This window comes from Myotis nattereri, assembly GCF_964212035.1.
Source record: "Myotis nattereri genome assembly, chromosome: 15".
NCBI classification, from domain to species: Eukaryota; Metazoa; Chordata; class Mammalia; order Chiroptera; family Vespertilionidae; genus Myotis; species Myotis nattereri.
Genome location: NC_138090.1, coordinates 55085439 through 55104464, shown reverse-complemented (window position 1 = coordinate 55104464; position 19026 = coordinate 55085439). Strand labels below are relative to the sequence as shown.

At 49.5% G+C, this 19026-nt stretch overlaps 3 protein-coding genes across 3 annotated transcripts in view; all 3 read right to left on the bottom strand.

Moving 5' to 3' along the window:
- Positions 1 to 1222: 1222 nt before the first annotated feature.
- On the bottom strand, positions 1223 to 4073 carry LOC308530716 (leukocyte immunoglobulin-like receptor subfamily A member 5; the record flags this gene model as incomplete). The annotated part of the gene is given in 6 exon segments (XM_081107403.1): positions 1223 to 1359; positions 1507 to 1557; positions 3093 to 3392; positions 3395 to 3679; positions 3845 to 3880; positions 4040 to 4073. Coding segments are annotated over 6 exon segments (843 nt in total).
- A 5448-nt stretch (positions 4074 to 9521) lies between these two features.
- On the bottom strand, positions 9522 to 15768 carry LOC308530715 (leukocyte immunoglobulin-like receptor subfamily A member 6; the record flags this gene model as incomplete). The annotated part of the gene is made up of 9 exons (XM_081107402.1): positions 9522 to 9643; positions 9926 to 9997; positions 12939 to 13238; positions 13411 to 13536; positions 13690 to 13977; positions 14685 to 14987; positions 15134 to 15418; positions 15581 to 15616; positions 15735 to 15768. The coding sequence occupies 9 exons, from the start codon at positions 15766 to 15768 to the stop codon at positions 9522 to 9524; spliced, it is 1566 nt and encodes a 521-aa protein (XP_080963528.1).
- A 3169-nt stretch (positions 15769 to 18937) lies between these two features.
- LOC308530473 (leukocyte immunoglobulin-like receptor subfamily A member 6) overlaps positions 18938 to 19026 on the bottom strand; it is a gene marked incomplete at both ends in the record, with an annotated part of 73621 nt that continues 73532 nt past the window's right edge. Inside the window, one exon of the mRNA XM_081107145.1 lies at positions 18938 to 19006. Coding sequence (XP_080963271.1) covers positions 18938 to 19006 — 69 coding nt within the window. The remainder of the gene's footprint in view (positions 19007 to 19026) is intronic.

Below are 19026 nucleotides of genomic sequence, written 5' to 3'. Positions count from 1 at the left end.
CAACATTGAGGAAATTTTGTAGAATACAAGACAGAGAGACTGGAATTGAGAACTTTACATGCATGAGAATAGAGACTTCTGGTCAAGATGGTTGTGTAAGTAAGCATGGTAATTGGAACCTCCCACAACCACATCAAATTACAGCTAAACTACAGAACATCCATCATGCAGAACTGCCTGAAATGTAGCCCAACAGAAGTTGTGTAACTGAGTATATACAGAAGCCAAATAGAGACTGATAGAGAGGAGGGGAGGAAAAGGAGCTGGTCCCATACACATGTGGGCTGGTTAATAACTGGAGCAGGGGGGCGTCTAGGTTGTGAAGGTCCTCCCTCAGTTGTGATGGGTCCAAGACCACCATCAGAACCTCCAGCCCAGGGTTACAGTGCTGGGAAGAGAAATCCCCCAAAGTTTTGGTTGTAAAACCCTGTGATTATTGTGGTTGAGTGAGACAGAGGGTTTCTGGAGTCCCAGGTGTTCCTCTTAAAGGGCCTGTGAACACATTTACTTGGACTCTCTTGCCCTGAAGCACTCCAGGACCTACGTTGCAGCTTGAAAGGTACCAGGGACATACAGGGAGGACTTAAATATTGTTAGGACTAAAGCTGAGGGGGCAGATTTCTCCTAGACAGAAGTGCTGGCAGATGTACGGGAATAGAAAAAGAAGGGCCATGTGTGTTGTTTCAGGAAGAATGAGGTGAGGAGGACATTGGCTACACCTACGGGCCAGTGGGTGGCTATTTTTCAGAGAAGTAGAGAGAACATGCAGTGTCAGGTGCATGAATTTACACATGAAACGTGTGTCTTCATAGTTGATGTCAAGTGGAGGAAACAGATGAGAACTCACTTTATTGTATACCAGCTCTCCTTTACAAATAAAAAAAAAAGTGCCAATGGATATGGTAAAAGTACACGGAAGGGTTAATTGTTAATGAAGAATTTTATAAGCACCCAAATTATTATATTAAAAGGGCAAAGGTGAAAGGACCAGAGGGGAGAAATCTATAAGGACGAGGAGACAGTGGTCGGGACGGAAAGGGCCCCAGTTCAAGGGCAGATGGTCCAGACTTTGTCCCTGCACATGAGCGATGACTCCTCCATCTGCAAGGAGCCTCAGACAGGTCCCTCAGCATATGTCCCATGTTATCTTCCAGAACATTCTGGGCACATGAGATTCACTCCCAAGGCTTCCTCTCTGAACAGTGCATTGTTCCCTTTGTGATCACGACCTGGCTGCATCCTGGGTCTGTTGCTGGCTGTTTCGAGACCAAAATAGCAGCACCCCGAGCACCCCCAGGACCAATCCAGCCACACCCAACCGGATGGAATTCTCCACGGTGTAGTCTTGGGTCTGGGAGGCTGGACATTATGGGCAAAGAGGTCACAGAGGTCAGGTCAGGACAAACTCACCCAGGACCCTGGATATCCACCAGGGATCTCACCTCCCCTTGACAGGACAGGACCGTCTATGCTCAACCCCATAACTGAAGAGTGTCTCCTACTCACCACTCTTGGGGTCTGAGTTGTTCTGTGATGGGATGATGGTGTCGGCTGCTCCTGAGAACCAGAAAGGAGTGGGGATGTGTGAGGTGTTGATGCCACTCAAGCCCAGCGTCCCCATTACTATCCCCTTTCTCATGACCTAACTGCTACCAGTCCCTCCACAATGCCTTTCTCTGCTGGAGAAGGATCCTGGCTGCTTTCATGCATTCTTCTCTGAGTCACTTTGGGGCACAGATTGGCTTTGCCTAGAGAATTCAGGACTGGGGAGACATATGGTCTCTCATTGCAGAAAACAATGAGATATTTCAATCTCTCTTCTCACTGTGGGATTCTGAGCCATGGAAGCTACCTCATCTGGGTATAAGAGCTTATATTTAAGCAAATGCTGAGGACCAAGTATCTATGGGTTGGTCTCAGATATACAGACATGAATTTATGTAGACCTTGAGCAATTCTCGAGCTAAGGGTGAGTTCAGTTTTAAGATACAACTGATAAATGCATCTGGAAACAAAATACACAACACCTTTGAAGCATCTTTTGTAAGACAGTTCGAGTAGAGTTACCTCATTTAAGTCCTAAATGTTTGAACCTTAAATTTATATGTGTAAGTAACTATTGCTTAAAAGTTTTCATAGCAAAAGCAATAATAGAGAGGTGCGTGCAAAATATGTCAGAGGTTATAATGCTAAGCGAAGTAAGCTAGTGACAGAAACAAAGATTTCACGTGATCTTATATGTGGAATCTTATATGTGGAATCTAATGAACAAAATAAAGTGAAGAAAAAGAATTGAACCAGAGACCTGGAAACATGGAACAGACTGATGGGTCTCATAGGGACAAGGGAAGGGGTGGGAAGAGATTAACCAATGAATTTACATGCATATACGCATAACCCATGGACACAGAGAATAGCGCGGTGAGGGCCTAGGAAAAACAGGAAGGGAACCAGGTGGAAAAGCGTTAAGGAAGAAAAAAAGGGGTAAGGGCATCTGTAATACTCTCAACAATACAGTTGTGGGTTGTTTGTTTTTTAAATGTACAGAGCAGCCATGAATTTCACATAGAGTCTGGGCAGGAATCCCCTAGTTCCTCATGAGCTGTCCATGGTCCCCCTTGCGTCTCAGGTGAGCACTGAGGGCCTGGAGGCCTCCAGGTGAGCACAGGGCCATGCAGAGTGGTGCCCACAGGTGGGAACACTTCTCACTACAGCAGTGTCCAGTGGAATCATCCTCTGGGAAAGGTCCATTGCCCCTGCTTGGACAGAGCGAATGTGTCATAGGAGACATCAGAGTGACACTGGAGGGTCAGGCTCTGTCTATAGGCCACGATGGGGCCGTGCTGGGTCAGGAGGGAGGGCTTCCCAGACTCACCTGGGGAGACCAGATGTGAATTACAGGGGTTGCTCCTCCCATAACCCCATTCTCCTGGCCTGGACATCAGGTCTCACTGTCTTTCTCTGTGACTCAGGCCCAGGAGCCCTTGTGCTCCCCTCACCGTCTCACATGGGGCTGCACTCAAATTAATGACCCTAGGAACACCCCAGTATTTGTTGCCTGAATCAATGGAAGGGACAATAATGGGCCTCACCTGAGACCAGGAGCTCCAGAATATCACTGGGGTGTGAGCACACCCGAGGTCTGTTCCTGTTACAGCCATAGCATCTGAATGGCCCTTTATCACTTGGGGTCACGGGGCCTACAAGGAACAGGGCTTGGAACTGCCCACTGGGCTGTGGCTGTGAGTCCTGGGTCCAAGAGAGCCTGTGATCTCCTTCCTTAGTCAGAATGAACCTGTTAAATGCCTCCTCTGAGCCACACTGGATGGTCACGTTCCTTCCTGAGGTCAAGACAAGGCTGGGAAGGGCTGAGAGGATAGGTTTGTAGGCTCACCTGTCACCACCAGCTCCAGGGGGTCACTGCGCTCTGACCAGCCATCAGGGCTGCGATAGTAACAGCGATATCTCCCAGCACCACTCTCTGTCAGGCTTGTGATGCTGAACGTGCCCTTGTCCATCAGATATAGTGGTTTCACTCTGCACCAGGGCGATGTGCTTCCCTCTTTCTCAAAACAGAACTCCTTCGCGTACCCACGCCACTGACACCAGAGGGTCACGGGGCTCCCCCAGGGCATCACAGAGGCTGGCTCAGCCCAGAGGGTGGGTTTGAGGAGGGTCCCTGGAAGGAAACCAGAGGCTGCATTTCCAAGACCTTCCCCACCGTCATTTCCTAGCTTAGTGCTAGAACCTCCTCTTTTATCACCTCAACCCAGCACCTCTGTGCTTCCTCCTGAGCCCCAGCGGTGAAGTAAGAGGAGGAACATGGAGCCTGGGGAGGACTCACCTGCCCGCACGTGGATCCTCTGGCCCAGACTCAGCCCTGGAAGAGAGTGTCGGTGAGAGATTTGCACCCGGATGTCTGAGCTGATTCCCTTCCCATCAGGGACCCATCCACTTGAGCTGCCTGAGCCTGAGGTTCCCCATAAACAAGAGGATGAAGCTGCCCCTCCTTCTCCCCCTCCCCGTGTCCACAACTCACCAAGGCAGAGAAGAGCAGAGAGGATGGAAGCCATGGCGTCTGCTCTGAGGGCTCCTGCTCTGCAGATGGAGGAAGCCTGAGCCTGCAGAACAGAGTCTCACAGGATGTGACGAGTTAAAGGCTGTTGCAACCCTTCAGGGTTACCACACCCCACAGCAAGGAGTCAGCCCCGCCCTGGGCCTGGCACTGGATCTCCCCAGAATGAGGGCTCACGGGGCGTCCAGGTTTCAGGAGGCTGGTCAGCAGTGTCTGAGGTCTCACCTGAGCCTCAGGGTCTCATGTGTCTGATGGTGTGACTCCTGCTCAGGGAGGGCGGGACCCAGGTTCTGGTCCTGACTCAGCCCCTGAGAGTCTGGCTCTGAACAGCCCAATGGGACACCCAACCACGGCTCTTGAGGGAGCTCATTTATGAAAGATTCTGCTGAGCAGATTCCCAGTGGCCTCAGCTTTTCCTCGACTTTCCCTGGTTCAAGGGTCCTGGTAGGTTACATCCCTGCCCACCCTTTGTGTTTCCTGCCTTTTTCATGTTCCTTATTCAGTGTAAGTATTGGTACCAACCCTGTGGTTTGATGCATATTTATTTCTTCAATGACTTATAAAGCTCAGCACCTTTTATTTAAAAATTTGTTTTGTTACTCCTCACCTGAGGATATCATTTCCAATGATTTTTAGAGAAGATGGAAGGGAGAGAGGGAAGGAGAGAGCGAGAGAGAAACATCGATGTGAGAGACGTCAATAGGTTGCATCCCACATGAGGGCCATGGTCAAAACTGCAACCAAGGCACATGCCCTTGACCCGGAAGCAAACCTGTGACTCTTCGGTGGTCAGGCTGATGCTCTAACCACTGAGAAACACCAGTCAAGGCAGCCCATCAGGTTTACATAATGTCACTGCGCATTTGCATGTCAATATCAGTTGCGTGTTAAGTGTTTGCTTGCTTCCCTATTGCTCTCTGCTGCTACATAACAACTTGTACATGTTTCCTAATGATCTGAATGCCAGTCCGTGGTCTCATTTTGGCATCGCAAATATCTATCGTCTTCACTGTCTCGCTGGTGTCTACAAGGAACAGAGTTCTTCATCTTAGTGGATTCCACTGTGTCCATGTCCCCACTAAGTTCATGTTCTTGTGTCTACATTGCAGGAAAATGAGTCTCCCACAAGCTAGTGAGATACTTCCCCCCTTTTCTTTTGGCAAAAGAAAAAGAAATTGGTTTATTTTTCATGTTTTGTTCCATCGCCCATCTGACATTGATTATTGTAAATGGTGTGAGGCAGGTAAGACGTTCACTGTGTCCCACAGACTCACCCACTAGCTCAGCACCACCTGATGGAAAGGCCATGACTTTCCCTCTTTCTGGCAAGGGTCTGTCATGATCCAGGTGACTCCACGCGAGGGGTCTGACCAGGAGTCTTCCTTCTGCTCCTTTGGACAAGGCGTCTCTGCTTTTCAATTTCTCAAAACACCAACATCTCCCTCTGCAATGAATGGCTGGTTTCGTTTCCTCCGTATCTCAGACAAGAAAAATTCTCACCATCTTTGTGGGGGAGGCTTTTGTTTTGCTGAGACGTCAAGGGAGGAAGTAGCCTGCTCAAGTGTCCTTCAACCACTATGAACGTAGCTCCGCAATTGATTATTAATGTGTCCGTGTGTGTTGCTGCCTTGAATGGACTGGACTCCCATGAATGTTGTTCTAGTCTGAGTCCTGAAGAGTCTCTACATTTTGATGAGGGAAGTGATACCCGGCCTCAAAGGTGCTCTCAAGGAGCAGCAATGACTCAGATGATTGGCCCCCAGGACATGGAGAGCTCCCGCTGCTCCCAGAGACAGAGCGTCAGATGTAGGACCTGCGTCCCAGGCCAGGAGGAGGCGCTGAGCTGCCTGTGGGAGCAGATGCATCTTGCACAGCCCCTAGGCTCCTCCCTCCCCCACCCCTGGGCTCTCTGTCCTGTGGGCTCCTTGGTGTCCCCTGTCAACAAGGCAGGGAGGAAGGTCACACCCCAAGGCAGCCACCATGTCTACCACCTTCCTGAGCTCTGAGCTCCACACCCTCACTTCCTTCTCCAGTTCACCCTCCACATCTGCCTTTGCCACTCCCTTTCAGAAGCTGTTTATGTGTAAACCCTTCCATGGTCCTCACTGTCTTCAGGGTGAGTCCAGGCTCTTCCTTCTGAACTCAAGGCTGATCATGATCATCCAGATGTGTCCCTCCCACCTCAGCTCTCACCCCTGCTTCCCTCAGACATACGGGTACAGTGGCCCATGAACACACACATATCCACACACTCTCACACATGCACATTCATACACACACTCACACATACGTTCACACACACACACACAAGCACACACACTATCACACGTACACACTCTCACACACACATACACACCTATACACTCACACTCATACACCTGGATACTTACACACACATAAGCATACACACTTAAGCCCTCTTACATACGTACACTCACACATACACACTCACATTAATATATGCTCACACAGGCTCACGCACACTCCTGTCTACACACTCTTACACACATATATTCACTCATATACACATATCCACTCTCATTACTAGTCACACAACTCTCACAGACATAAATGACCACAAACATACATACGCAGACACTCACACCATGCACAAAGTCACAATAAAACATCAACATACATATACACTCAAACACTACACACATACCTACTGACACATATATAGGCCCATAAAAACTCACACACAATACACACACTCACACCCCACGACACACACATATACCTTTACACACACACACACACACACACACACACACACACACACACATAACTCTCAAACATTCACATACACATTCATATAGCCCACACACATATACACTCACCACACTCACACACACATACACATTCATGCAAGCAGTCACACTCTCACACATATGCTCACACACATAAACACACACTCACAAGCACACATGGCTTTTAATTTTTCTTTTCACAGGTTTGAAATACTTCATAGGTAATATTTACATTACCATTTAATCTAAAAAATTCACTTCTGTTATGGTTCACACATCGATTATTGCGAAGTTTGTTGCTTTATTTCTGAAATGTCCGGAATACATTTTGGAAATAAATGTATGTTGTTTTGGTCTAGGAGGTTTGGAGAAGAGGGGGCTCTGTTCAGTCGGGCTCAGGGGGCCCCGTGAAGGGGCACTATGTGGTCCTAACCCAGGTTGTGTGTGTGTGAGGGGGGGAGGTTCACTGGGATGAGTTTGATTGAAGGAGGCGTTGGCCTCACTGAGACTGGAGAGTGTAGCTCAGCCTGATGGCCAGCAGCACGGACTGCCGAGTGGAGATCCCTGGATGTGGCTGGTGTCAGGGGGGACCTGTGGACAGGCTTTGTGCAGGGGATGGTCGGTGACAGGTACGTCTGTGAGAACGAAACACCTGAGCCAAGAGTGAGGGTTTGGAGGAGGCCAGAAGGAGGCTGATGGGGTCACACCAACAAGCTGTCCTGGGTCTTCACCTGAGCTTGTCTGTGGGGAGAACTGGGTCACAGAAAGGAGAATCGGGAGCCACAACATTGGGATTGGTTCAGTGTGTGAGGGGGTGAAAGGGGAAAATGCAAGACTCATCCTTTCTTCCCATTGGCTGCCTGCAGGAGCCAATGGGGCTGTATCCAGGTTGCTGACCCCAAGAGGAGCAAGAGGCCTGGGGGATGTTACAACACTGTCAATCACCCACAGAGGCAACCAGCACTGCCCTCCAGGCCTGGGTGTGTGCTGCTGCTTCTCCCTATCACTTCCTCTCTCTGACTTCCTTGTTTTGTGAGCAGAGCTCCTGCTCTCCATCCCTCTCCATCAAACCTTCAGAGTCCTTTCTGCCTCCTCACCGCCTCTTGTCCCCCAGACTGTACCTCTTTGTCTTATGCTGTTTATTCCATCTCCATGCTTTGGGTAGAAGAGCATGTTGGAGACAATTCCCAGCTTGTAATCTAAGACCTGGGGACACGTTTATTGAGCATTTATTTTGAGCCAGTCTCTTCTCCTCTTCCTGTTTGCGTGTTGGGCAAAATTGTGAAACCTCTCTTCTGAGGGTTGTTATGAGGACAGGAGTGCCAGAGGTATGAAGAGCCCCAATCGGTTGTTAATTCCTTTCTTTTTCTAAAAACTATATATTTATTGATTTCAGAAAGGAAGGGAGAGGAAGATAGGCATACAAACATCAGTAATGAGAGAGAATCATTGATCTGGCGCCTCCTGCAAGCCCCACACTGAGGATGGAACCCGCAACCCAGGCATGTGCCATGACCTGGAATCCAACCATGACCTCCTGGATCATAGGTCAACACGCAACCACTGAGCCACAACTGCCAGAAATCTGGTGTCATTTTCTGACCAGGTGAAGGCATGTGTACGCGGATGTGTGTTGTGAAGGGCTGTTTGGAAGTCGCATGTGTATCCCCCAAACCTACAAGGTAAATTGGAAGCTGTAGTGCATCCTTGGTTGAATGGCAGATGAGCGCAGATAAAAGTATTCGGGGATGGTGAGTCTCATTTTGAAACCGAGACTCAGCCCAAGTAAAGAGTGAAGGTGGAAATTTCATGAGTAGGTTGGTCCCTAAGCACTAAAGCACTTAGGGCACCTCTGACCTGGTGTGAGTCCTGGTCCCATAAAACTCCACGGACACAAGTGGGGCAATCTCCAAGGTATAAGGGAGCTAAAGGGAACCACGAGTGTTTCACTTGCATTTATTTTTATTGAAGCAACAGTCACATAACATACAATTGGGCCTTTTGAAATGTGAAATTCAATAGAATGCAGTAAATGCACAATGTCTCAATGACAACGTCTATCTTGCTTCAAGAAAGGTTTAAACTTCCCCCTCCAAAAACAAACAAACAGCAACAACAGTCCATCTCCCATCTGTCCTCCTGGTCAACCCCAGACAAACCAGTCTGATTTCTGTTTCTATGGGTTTCCTTCTCCTGGACATTTCGCATAAATGGAATCACACAATACCTGATTCCCTTTTGTGTCCTGATTCTTTCCCTGAGCTGCATTATTATGATGTTTTCCCACTATGGACCAGGTACCTGTCCTTTGTTCTTTATGGTTTAAACTAATCCCAGGGTTGTGAAGACACCTCATTTTGTTGGAATAGATGACCCAGCATGAAGAAGTGTAAAGATGTGAACCAGCCATGTGGGACGGACCCTCACATCACAGGGTGAGAATAGAAGGGCAGTGCAAGAGAGTCAGCAAGGACAGGGAGGGAGGGAGAGCACCCATGTGGGTGGAGGAGGCATCCTCTACAGGGACAGGGCCCACATTCTCTTACGCCTAAACCTCACCTACCACCTCTACTTCCCTGGACGTTCTCAACACACAGATTCCCCAACTATGGTCCCCACTTTCCTTCAGCACCTCCTGGGATGCTCAGATGGGCTCCAAGGCTCCCCCTCTGAATGGCGCGTTGTTCCCTCTGTGTTCACATCCTGGCTGCATCGAGGGTCCTTATGGGGTTGTTTCGAGCCTCAAATAGCAGCACCCCGAGGACCACCAGGACCAAGCCAGCCACGCCCATCCGGATGAGATTCTCCACTGTGTAGTCTTGGGGATGGAAAAATAAGAATTGTGGGTAAAGAAGTCTCAGAGGTCAGGGCAGACCCTAATCTCCAGGATTTTGATGTTCAACCTGGGCTCCCACCTCCCCTTGACATCAGTGTCCCTCTGATGTCTGAACTCTGCACGTGCTCTGAGGCACCTTGATCAGAGTTAGCTGTGCCCAAGAACTGAGGATGAGTAAGAAGTGGTCTCAATTCAGGAATAACTAAGAGTTGTGTGTTCTGTCTTCAGTCTGAGGATCAAGACCCCGTGAGCTTATTCCCCTACATCTGAGAGATCCCACCTTCTCAACAGCTGGGGACCCAGGGTCCATGGAGGAGCGGTTGGTGTCAGGGGCTCCTGCATCTCAGAAGCATGATGGGGTGAAAGTCTGGGCTGGGTTTCCTTCACCCCACCCCGCCCAGGCCCCTCCTTTCACGGGTCTGCTATGTTCATCTTCACCCAATGTAGTTCATCTATTGATTATTTTATTAACCGACTTTATTTTACAATAACAAATACCTACAGTGGTAGATACATTTTCCGAATGAAAAATATGGGAATGTAAATGCTAATCATGTAACTTTGTTTTTTAACTCAAAAGACACCCTTCAAACCAAGGAAGTCCACATTTCTGGTTCAAATTTAAGTCACAGAGAAAATCCCCCTAATTTCAATAGTTACTGACACCAAAAGCAGGAAGTTAGGTCAAACTCTTACCCCATTTTTATATAAATCCCGTGATGGAAACAGAAATTATGGATTGTTCCTCATTACAGTGGTCCATGCATTAACTCTAAATGTCAGCTCCACAATTCAGAAAATGCACATGGATGATCCGCGTTACTCAGTTGCGTTAATATGCAAGTGGGTGACGCTAAGAAGTCTCTGTAATGTGTGTCATGTGGTTACAAGTCAGAGAAAAGATAATTAGGAGGAGATGTGTGTCTGCCAGGAAAAGAGAGCATTCCTAGTAAACCCTAATGAAACAGAAGAACGGATTGGAACAAAGCGACCAATAGTGCTTTCAATATAAAATGTAGAATTCTTTTTTTTTTAATTTATTGCTAAAAGTATTACAAAGGGTATTACATATGTGTCCATTTTATCCCCCCGCCCTAGACAGTCCCTTAGCCTCCCCTATCCCCCAGTGTCTTATGTCCATTGGTTATGCTTATATGCATGCATACAAGTCCTTTAGTTGATCTCTTTAAAATGTAGAATTCTTAATGGGTTTGCCATGACATAAGGTTGGGTGTGAATTAAGCTGTTTTCTGGAAGAGAAACTCTGGAACATTTTAATCCCTCATTTCATTGTATTAGGTGTGGAATGAGAAAAATAGGTATGCAATTGGGAATAAAGAAGTGACATTTCCTTGGCCTGGTGGGGATTATAATTTTATCAGCATGTTGGAGGGATCAACTGAAAAACAGTCCACAGGGAGAGAGTCTTTAGGAGGCTAACAGGTCATGAGATAACTATGCCCAAACCAAGAGCTTTCCGATGTGCACTTACTACCATTTAGAAAATCTACAGGAATCAAACAGCTTTCTCACAAATTACAATGTTAGAGGGGCAATTCTCTAAGTGGGCTGGGCATTTACACAGTTTTGCAAAGAGCTGTCACGTGCTTCTAAGGTTCATGCATAAAGCTGATTTGAAAATGTGTGAATGTAGACTTTATATAAACAAGAAGTTATTCTTCATTAAAAAATGTCTGAATTTCACCTGCTCCCAATGAAAAGAGGAATAGAATGTTTATATTTCTATCTGGACTCCATATAATATCATTTAAATTGTGAGCTTATAGACTGAAGTACTGCCTGAAGGTTCTCTAAAAAAGAGCCATAATAGACCCATGTGCACAGAGACGCTGAGCAGAGGGGAATGCACAGAGTCTGGGCAGGAGGCCCCAGGTCCCCATGAGGCCTGCAGGGTCCCTCCTTGTTCTCAGGTGAGCACTGAGTGGCTGGAGGCCTCCAGGTGAGCACAGGGGGCCGTGCCGTGTGGTGCCCACAGGCAGGATGCTTCTCTATTGGAGAGTGTCCAGTGGGGGCTGGGACTACAGAGACCAAGTTTCTGAGATGATTGTCAGGAGGTGAGTAGTGGTGGTGGTGGAGGGGCCGAGGTTGTGTTCTCTGCACAGACTAATCACATTCCTGCTCATTTCGCTCACATCTCACTTGCCCTCCTGCCGGGAGCCGGTCCATGCTTGCTGTTTCAAGGGAACTGGCATATATGGCATACTGTTCTTAATATGTTTGCTCACCTTCTTGGCACTATGTGTTTTAACCAAGGTCTCTGAGAAAGGTGGTTTCCCCAGGTAGGGATTTTCCCCTGAAGTTAGGGAGGGAATAAAACCTCTTAACTAAGTGCCAGGCGGGTAATTAATCACTTTAACTACGAACAATCATGCTTAAGCTACATAATCTTTACTCCCTGGAATGGAGATAAGAAACGCCCTAACCTTTGAAATAGAGATTGATAGGATTGGAATCAACTGGTATAAATACAGATGTAAGAAGACAGAACTAAGAAGACAGAACCAGGAGGCACAGAACCTACACAGAACGTTCTCTAGAGACAGAAGAACTTCACTGGAGAGAACATGGCAAAAGATCCTGGACAGAAACTGGCCACAGAACCTAGAGACAGAACGTAGCGAGAGAACATGGCAAAAGATCCTGGACAGAAACTGGCCTCAAAACCTAGAGACAGAACGTAGCGAGAGAACATGGCAAAAGATCCTGGACTGAACTTGACTACAGAAATTGGCAAGAGAACCTGACTAGAACCTGGTGACTGAACCTGGCTGGAGAACCTGGACAGAACCTGGCTGGAGAACCTAGCGAGGGAACATGGCTACAGAACCTGGCTGGAGAACCTGGAGAACCTAGCAAGAGAACATGGACACAGAACCTGGCTGGAGATCAGAAGCAGAACCTCTCTGGAGATCCAGACCAGAACTTGGCTGGAGATCCTGGCTAGAGATCCTGGCTAGGCTGCTGATCAACTGAAGGCTGACTCCATGTCATTCCTTCTTCGCCGACTCCGTCCACACCTTTGGGGACCCCTGGACCTGCTGGGGTTGGACCCCGGCACCCTCCCTCCTCTTCTCTCTGTTGAGGTTCAGAAGTGGGGTCCAGGAGTGGGAGGCCCTGTCTGTCTCTGCTCTCTCATGGGCTGGAACCTGCTCTGTGGAACTTCCTCCACCTCCTTGTTTATTACTGTCACCCACACTCCTAGGGACAGGGCCCTGAGCTGACTGAGCACAGAAAGGATAGGGTCAGGGCTCCTCACCTGAGACCAGCAGCTCCAGGGGGTCGCTGGGCTGTGACAGCAGGTAGGGGGAGGTGCTGTTTGAGCCATAGCACCTGTAGGTCCCCTGGTGGCCTGAGCTCAAAGGACTGAGGGTGAAGGTGGCCTGAGAGGGTCCAGACGTGTCCTGCAGATGGAGGTGCTGGGGAGGGTCCAGTGACCCCTCCCTGTGCAGGTGGAAAGTGTCAAACCAGATCTCAGACCCACACTGCAGGGTCACGTTCACTCCCCTGGGCACTGAGGGTCCCGGCTGCGCTGAGAGAGAGGGTTTCCTGTACATTCCTGGGGAGAGGAAGGTTGCGATGTGTAGAGAGCCACCCTCCCCTCGCGCCATTGACCCTGAGCTGAGGGACCTTGTCCTTCTCCAGAGACTCTGTCTGTGACCCCTCCAAGCTACTCTCAGTCCCCCTGGGGGGTGGGGTGTCTTTTTATCTCCTTTTAACACCTTTCTCACCCTCTCCCTCCTTCAGCAGATGGAAAGGGCCCCATGTGAACCATGAGCTACAGGAGAGGGACACCTTCCCTCCTGAGGCCACCACAGGCCTTGGCTGGGCTGAGAGGGAGGGTGCACCATCCACTCCTGAGGGAGGAGAAAGGGTCTGTGTTAAAGGGACTGTCATGCTCATGCCCCAGGTGTGTTCTGTGTGGGGTGAGGTCCCTCTGAGGGCACACTTTATTCCCTCTGCCTGTGACCTGGAGCCCACAGTGAGGAGGGTCCTGGTGTCTCCCTTACCTGTCACCACCAGGAGCAGGGGGTCACCCAACTCTGAGAGTATGTCTCCAGTGCTGTAATATGCACACTGGTACAGGCCTGCGTGGGATGGGGTCGTGGCTTCAATGAGGAAACTGGCCTTGTTGCTGGAGTCCTTTGGGGTCTTCGTATCCAAGGGCTCAGAGACCCTGTCATTATACAGAACGTAGACACTAGCCTGCAGAGACCCCTGACACCAGATGGTCACAGGGCTCCCCTTGCTGACGACGGGGCCTGGGTCAGCCCAGATGGAGGGTTTGGGGACGTCTCCTGGAAAGGAATCAGGCATGAAAGGTCCTGGGGAGCCCTCATCCCCTCATGACGTCATGAATGAGGAAAGGATGCCATGTAATGAGCACCTACTGTGTGTGAGGCACATGCTGGTGTCTGTCACTCATCTCCTCTCACCTCACAGCAGTCATGCACCAGGGATTGCTGACCCACAACCCATTTCTGAGGCTCAGAGAGATGAATCACGTGCCCCATATCACCCAGCCTTGATGGGGCCGGTCTGGGACTGGGACCCAGGACTGTGGATTTCCTGTGCTGTTCTCACATTGCCCGTGCCCCCACCACCCAGGAGGACACCAGCTTCGTGCTCTAGGCTCCTCCTCTGCAGGGGCCTGTCCACATCTCATCTGGAGCTGAGGGTTCTTCCTCATTATCTGCCCCCAACACAGCAGGGACAGCGAGGGGCTGGGTGAAGGGCAGAGTGAGGGGTGGACTCTGAGTCTCTCCTGGATCCATCCCCACCCACAGGGCCCTGATGCCCCCTTGGGAAGGAGCTTGGGCTGCTCCTCCCATAAACCCCCTTCTCCTGTCCTGGCACCCAGGACTCACTGTCTCTCTGTGTGTCTTTGACACAGTGGCCCCTGTACTTCCCCCCTTACCCACTCACAGGGGGGTTTCCTCCCAGCAAAGATCCCAATAATGTATCCGGAGCCTAAATCCATGGATGGGGCAATAATGGGACTCACCTGAGACCAGGAGCTCCAGGGGTTCACTGGGTTGTGACCACACCTGTGGTCTGTTCCTGTAACAGCCATAGCATCTGAACCTCCACCTGTGGTTGGGGGTAATGGGGCCCACAGGGAACAGGGCCTGGAACTGCCCATTGGGCTGTCGCTGTGAGTCCAGTGTCCAGGAGAGCCTGTGATCTCCTTCCTTAGTCAGAATGAACCTGTCAAATTCCTGCCCTGAGCCACACTGGAGGGTCACGTTCCCTCCTGAGGTCAGGACAGGGCTGGGCAGGGCTGAGAGGCTGGGTTTGCTGTAGACTCCTAGGAGAGGAGGAGGCAGCATGTTAAATGGGGTTCACTCCTCCCTCATGCCCCCCAGGGCTGGGCTGTGAGAGGGAGACACCTTGAGAGAAGACCCCCTTCCTGAGGGCAGAGCCTGAGGCTGGGACCCCTGAGTGTCCTCTCACCTGTCACCACCAGCTCCAGGTGGTCACTGCTCTCTGACCAGCCTGAAGGGCTGTAATAGTAACAGCGATATATCCCAGCATCATGCTCTGTCATGTGTGTGATGGAGAAATTGGCCTTGTCTCCGGGCTCCTGTGGCTTCTGTCTTTTCCATGGTGCTGGGCTTCCCTCTTTATACAGATAGAACTCTTGGCCCTTCAGCGGCCCCTGACACCAGATGGTCATGGGGTTCCCCGAGGGGATCACAGGGGCTGGCTCAGCCCAGACAGTAGGTTTGGGAAGGGGCCCTGGAAGGAAACCAAAGGCTTGCTTAGAAGGCATTACCCACCCCCACATTTCTAAGATGCCCCACATCCATTAACCCAGAACCACTGTTCTCCATCCCCAGATGCACAGGCTGTAACCCCTTGTCCCATGTGAGAGGAACCTGGGACTCCTGAGAGACTCACCTGCCTGCACTGGGGTCCTGAGGTCCACACTCAGCCCTGGAAGAGAATCCCTGTGAGAGATTTGCCTTGAACCCTGAGCAGCACCCTCCTCCCCATGAGCCTCCTGAATCCTGGGGTCCTGACAGACCAGAGTCCCCTCCCCGTCCCATCTCACCGAGGCAGAGCAGGGCCGTGACGGTGGGGGTCATGGCGTCTTCTCCCGGAGGCCTCAGCTGAGCAGATGGAGAAGGCCACGGTGCTAGTAGGGTGGACAGACAAATGCACAGGTGATGGTCACTTGGAGACTGACTCTGCCTGTCATGGGGTGTCAGCCAGTAGCCTGCAGGCGAGGGCACAGCCTCTCTCTAGCAGCCTGGCTCTCACTTTCATAGTGAAGCAGAAAATAGACCCAGAGCCTCCCTCCTGAGAGGCCCCTTGCAGGTGAGGTGACCCAGGGCACGTCCTTCCCTGTCAGAGCCTCCCCCACGGGGTCTCCTCCCACCTCAGCCCATCCATCAGCACCTCACTGTCATCCTCACCATGGATAGTGCCACCTGGGCCCTGGAGATGCTTCAGGAAGACGTGGGTCCCTGTGGCCTGCAGAGCTCAGATCAGCAGAGACACGCTCACCCTCTCACTGCACAGCTCAGGGAGAAGTCACTGTGATAGTGAGCACTGAGGGGAAACACAGAATAAATACAGGAAGGAAACAGGTCCCTTCTATGGCCCCAGATTGTAGCTTTCTCTCTATCACACCCCCTCTATGGACTTCTCCTTTTTCTTGCAATGGCATCCACCCCAGTTTCCTGGAAATAAGATATGGCTCATTCCTCCCTCCACAGTGATCCTTGTTTCTTAAACAGAGCTGTCCCCTCATTCTGTCCTCCTCTCTTCAGCTCTTGGGGTCAGTAAGGGGTCCAGTGCTCTGATGTTGGGGACAAAGCTCATATTTAAATATTTCACTATCCTTTATGGTCTGTGTGACTTGAGCAGTACTGGCCAATCTCTGCACTTTGGATTCCTGGTGTGAATCACGTAGGCATGAAGCCAAATTCTCAGAGTGTTGTGGGATCAGTGGTGTCTGGGATGTGGGCAAGATCAGCCCTTGATAATTTGCAGACCTGATTAAGATGTGTGGGATGAGACATAAGAGGATCAAGGTGTCTCACTTCACAGTCAAAATGAGGGATGGGTGTGTCCACTCAAGAGCCCTCATCTGTTCCTACTTCTGAGAAATAGTATTTCTAAAAGATGCAGCCACACTCAATGCAGTGGAAGTGAAATGAGAATTCCCCAAACAGAGAGGGAACCACAACAAATAAAAGGGATCAAGCGAGTGGCCACTTGTGACCACAAGTGGTCTTCTATGAGGAGTTCTCCACCTCCGTGTGGACAGGAGAGGGACAACAGGGTTGGCAAAGGCAGGGAGGGTATAGGGCACAAGGTGATAGGTGGGTTGCCCCATTTCTCATGCTTGAGGATGAGCATTGAGGCATCTCTATGCACTGTCTCAGCCAACGGTCAGCACTGAACCGTGTGTGTGTGTGAGTGCATGTGTGTGTATGTGTGTGTGTGTGTGTGTGTGTGTGTGTGTAACAAATTCAATCCAGCCTAGTCCAACAAGAGCGTCTGTCCAGGTGTGAGTGTGAGGCTCACATTGGAGCCATCCCTGCTGGGCACATCACAGTCAAAAGCTGAGTTTGGGAGAGTGGATGCTACAACTCTCAATCCCCTTCAGATTCCAACATCAGGTGAGCCCTGGGATTAACTCTCTGTGGAGAATCAGGTGTGAGCATCTACAAGGAATAGATGTCAAGAAGTAATCTAATTTGAAAAATAATGCTAAGAAGGGCTGCCTACAGAGTCTTTGATGCAGGTAGTCATATAAGAGACAACAGAACACTAGGAATATAAGAAACGCATTTTAATCAAAGATTGTTGAAATGACAGAAACAATGAAGGCGAAAATTGAATTATTGGAACAACCCCAGGGCTTATATGATAAAAGTGTAGAGAATTTTGGAAAGGCATTACTTAAACAACATAGTGGTAAAATACAATAAAAATAAAAAACGTGATTTGATTTAACACTCTCAAATATTTTGTTTTCACCCAGGAGAAGATACAGCTGAAGATGCAATAACAAAATTGGAAGACAACATTGAGGAAATTTTGTAGAATACAAGACAGAGAGACTGGAATTGAGAACTTTACATGCATGAGAATAGAGACTTCTGATCAAGATGGTTGTGTAAGTAAGCATGGTAATTGGAACCTCCCACAACCACATCAAATTACAGCTAAACTACAGAACATCCATCATGCAGAACTGCCTGAAATGTAGCCCAACAGAAGTTGTATAACTGAGTATATGCAGAAGCCAAATAGAGACTGATAGAGAGGAGGTGAGGAAAAGGAGCTGGTCCCATACCCATGTGGGCTGGTTAAAAACTGGAGCAGGGGGGCATCTAGGTTGTGAAGGTCCTCCCTCAGTTGTGAGGGTCCAAGACCACCATCAGAACCTCCAGCCCAGGGTTACAGTGCGGGGAAGAGAAGTCCCCATAACTTTTGGTTGTAAAACCCTGTGATGATTGTGGTTGAGTGAGACAGAGGGTTTCTGGAGTCCCAGGTGTTCCTCTTAAAGGGCCTGTGAACACATTTACTTGGACTCTCTTGCCCTGAAGCACTCCAGGACCTACGTTGCAGCTTGAAAGCTACCAGGGACATACAGGGAGGGCTTAATTATCATCATACTAAAGCTGAGGAGGCAGTTTCCTCCCAGACAGAAGTGCTGGCAGATGTACGGGAATAGAAAAAGAAGGGCCATGTGTGTTGTTTCAGGAAGAATGAGGTGAGGAGGACATTGGCTACACCTACAGGCCAGTGGGTGGATATTTTTCAGAGAAGCAGACAGAACATGCAGTGTCAGGTGCATGAATAGACACATGAAACGTGTGTCTTCATAGTTCATGTCAAGTGGAGGAAACAGATGAGAACTCACTTTATTGTACACCAGCTCTCCTTTACAAATAAAAAAAAGAGGGGCCAATGGATATGGTAAAAGTACAAGGAAGGGGTAAATAGTTAATGAAGAATTTTATAAGCACCCAAATTATTATATTAAAAGGGCAAAGGTGAAAGGACCAGAGGGGAGAAATCTATAAGGACGAGGAGACAGTGGTCGGGACGGAAAGGGCCCCAGTTCAAGGGCAGATGGTCCAGACTTTGTCCCTGCACATGAGCAATGACTCCTCCATCTGCAAGGAGCCTCAGACAGGTCCCTCAGCATATGTCCCATGTTATCTTCCAGAACATTCTGGGCACATGAGATTCACTCCCAAGGCTTCCTCTCTGAACAGGGCATTGTTCCCTCTGTGATCACGTCCTGGCTGCATCCTGGGTCTGTTGCTGGCTGTTTCGAGACCAAAATAGCAGCACCCCGAGCACCCCCAGGACCAATCCAGCCA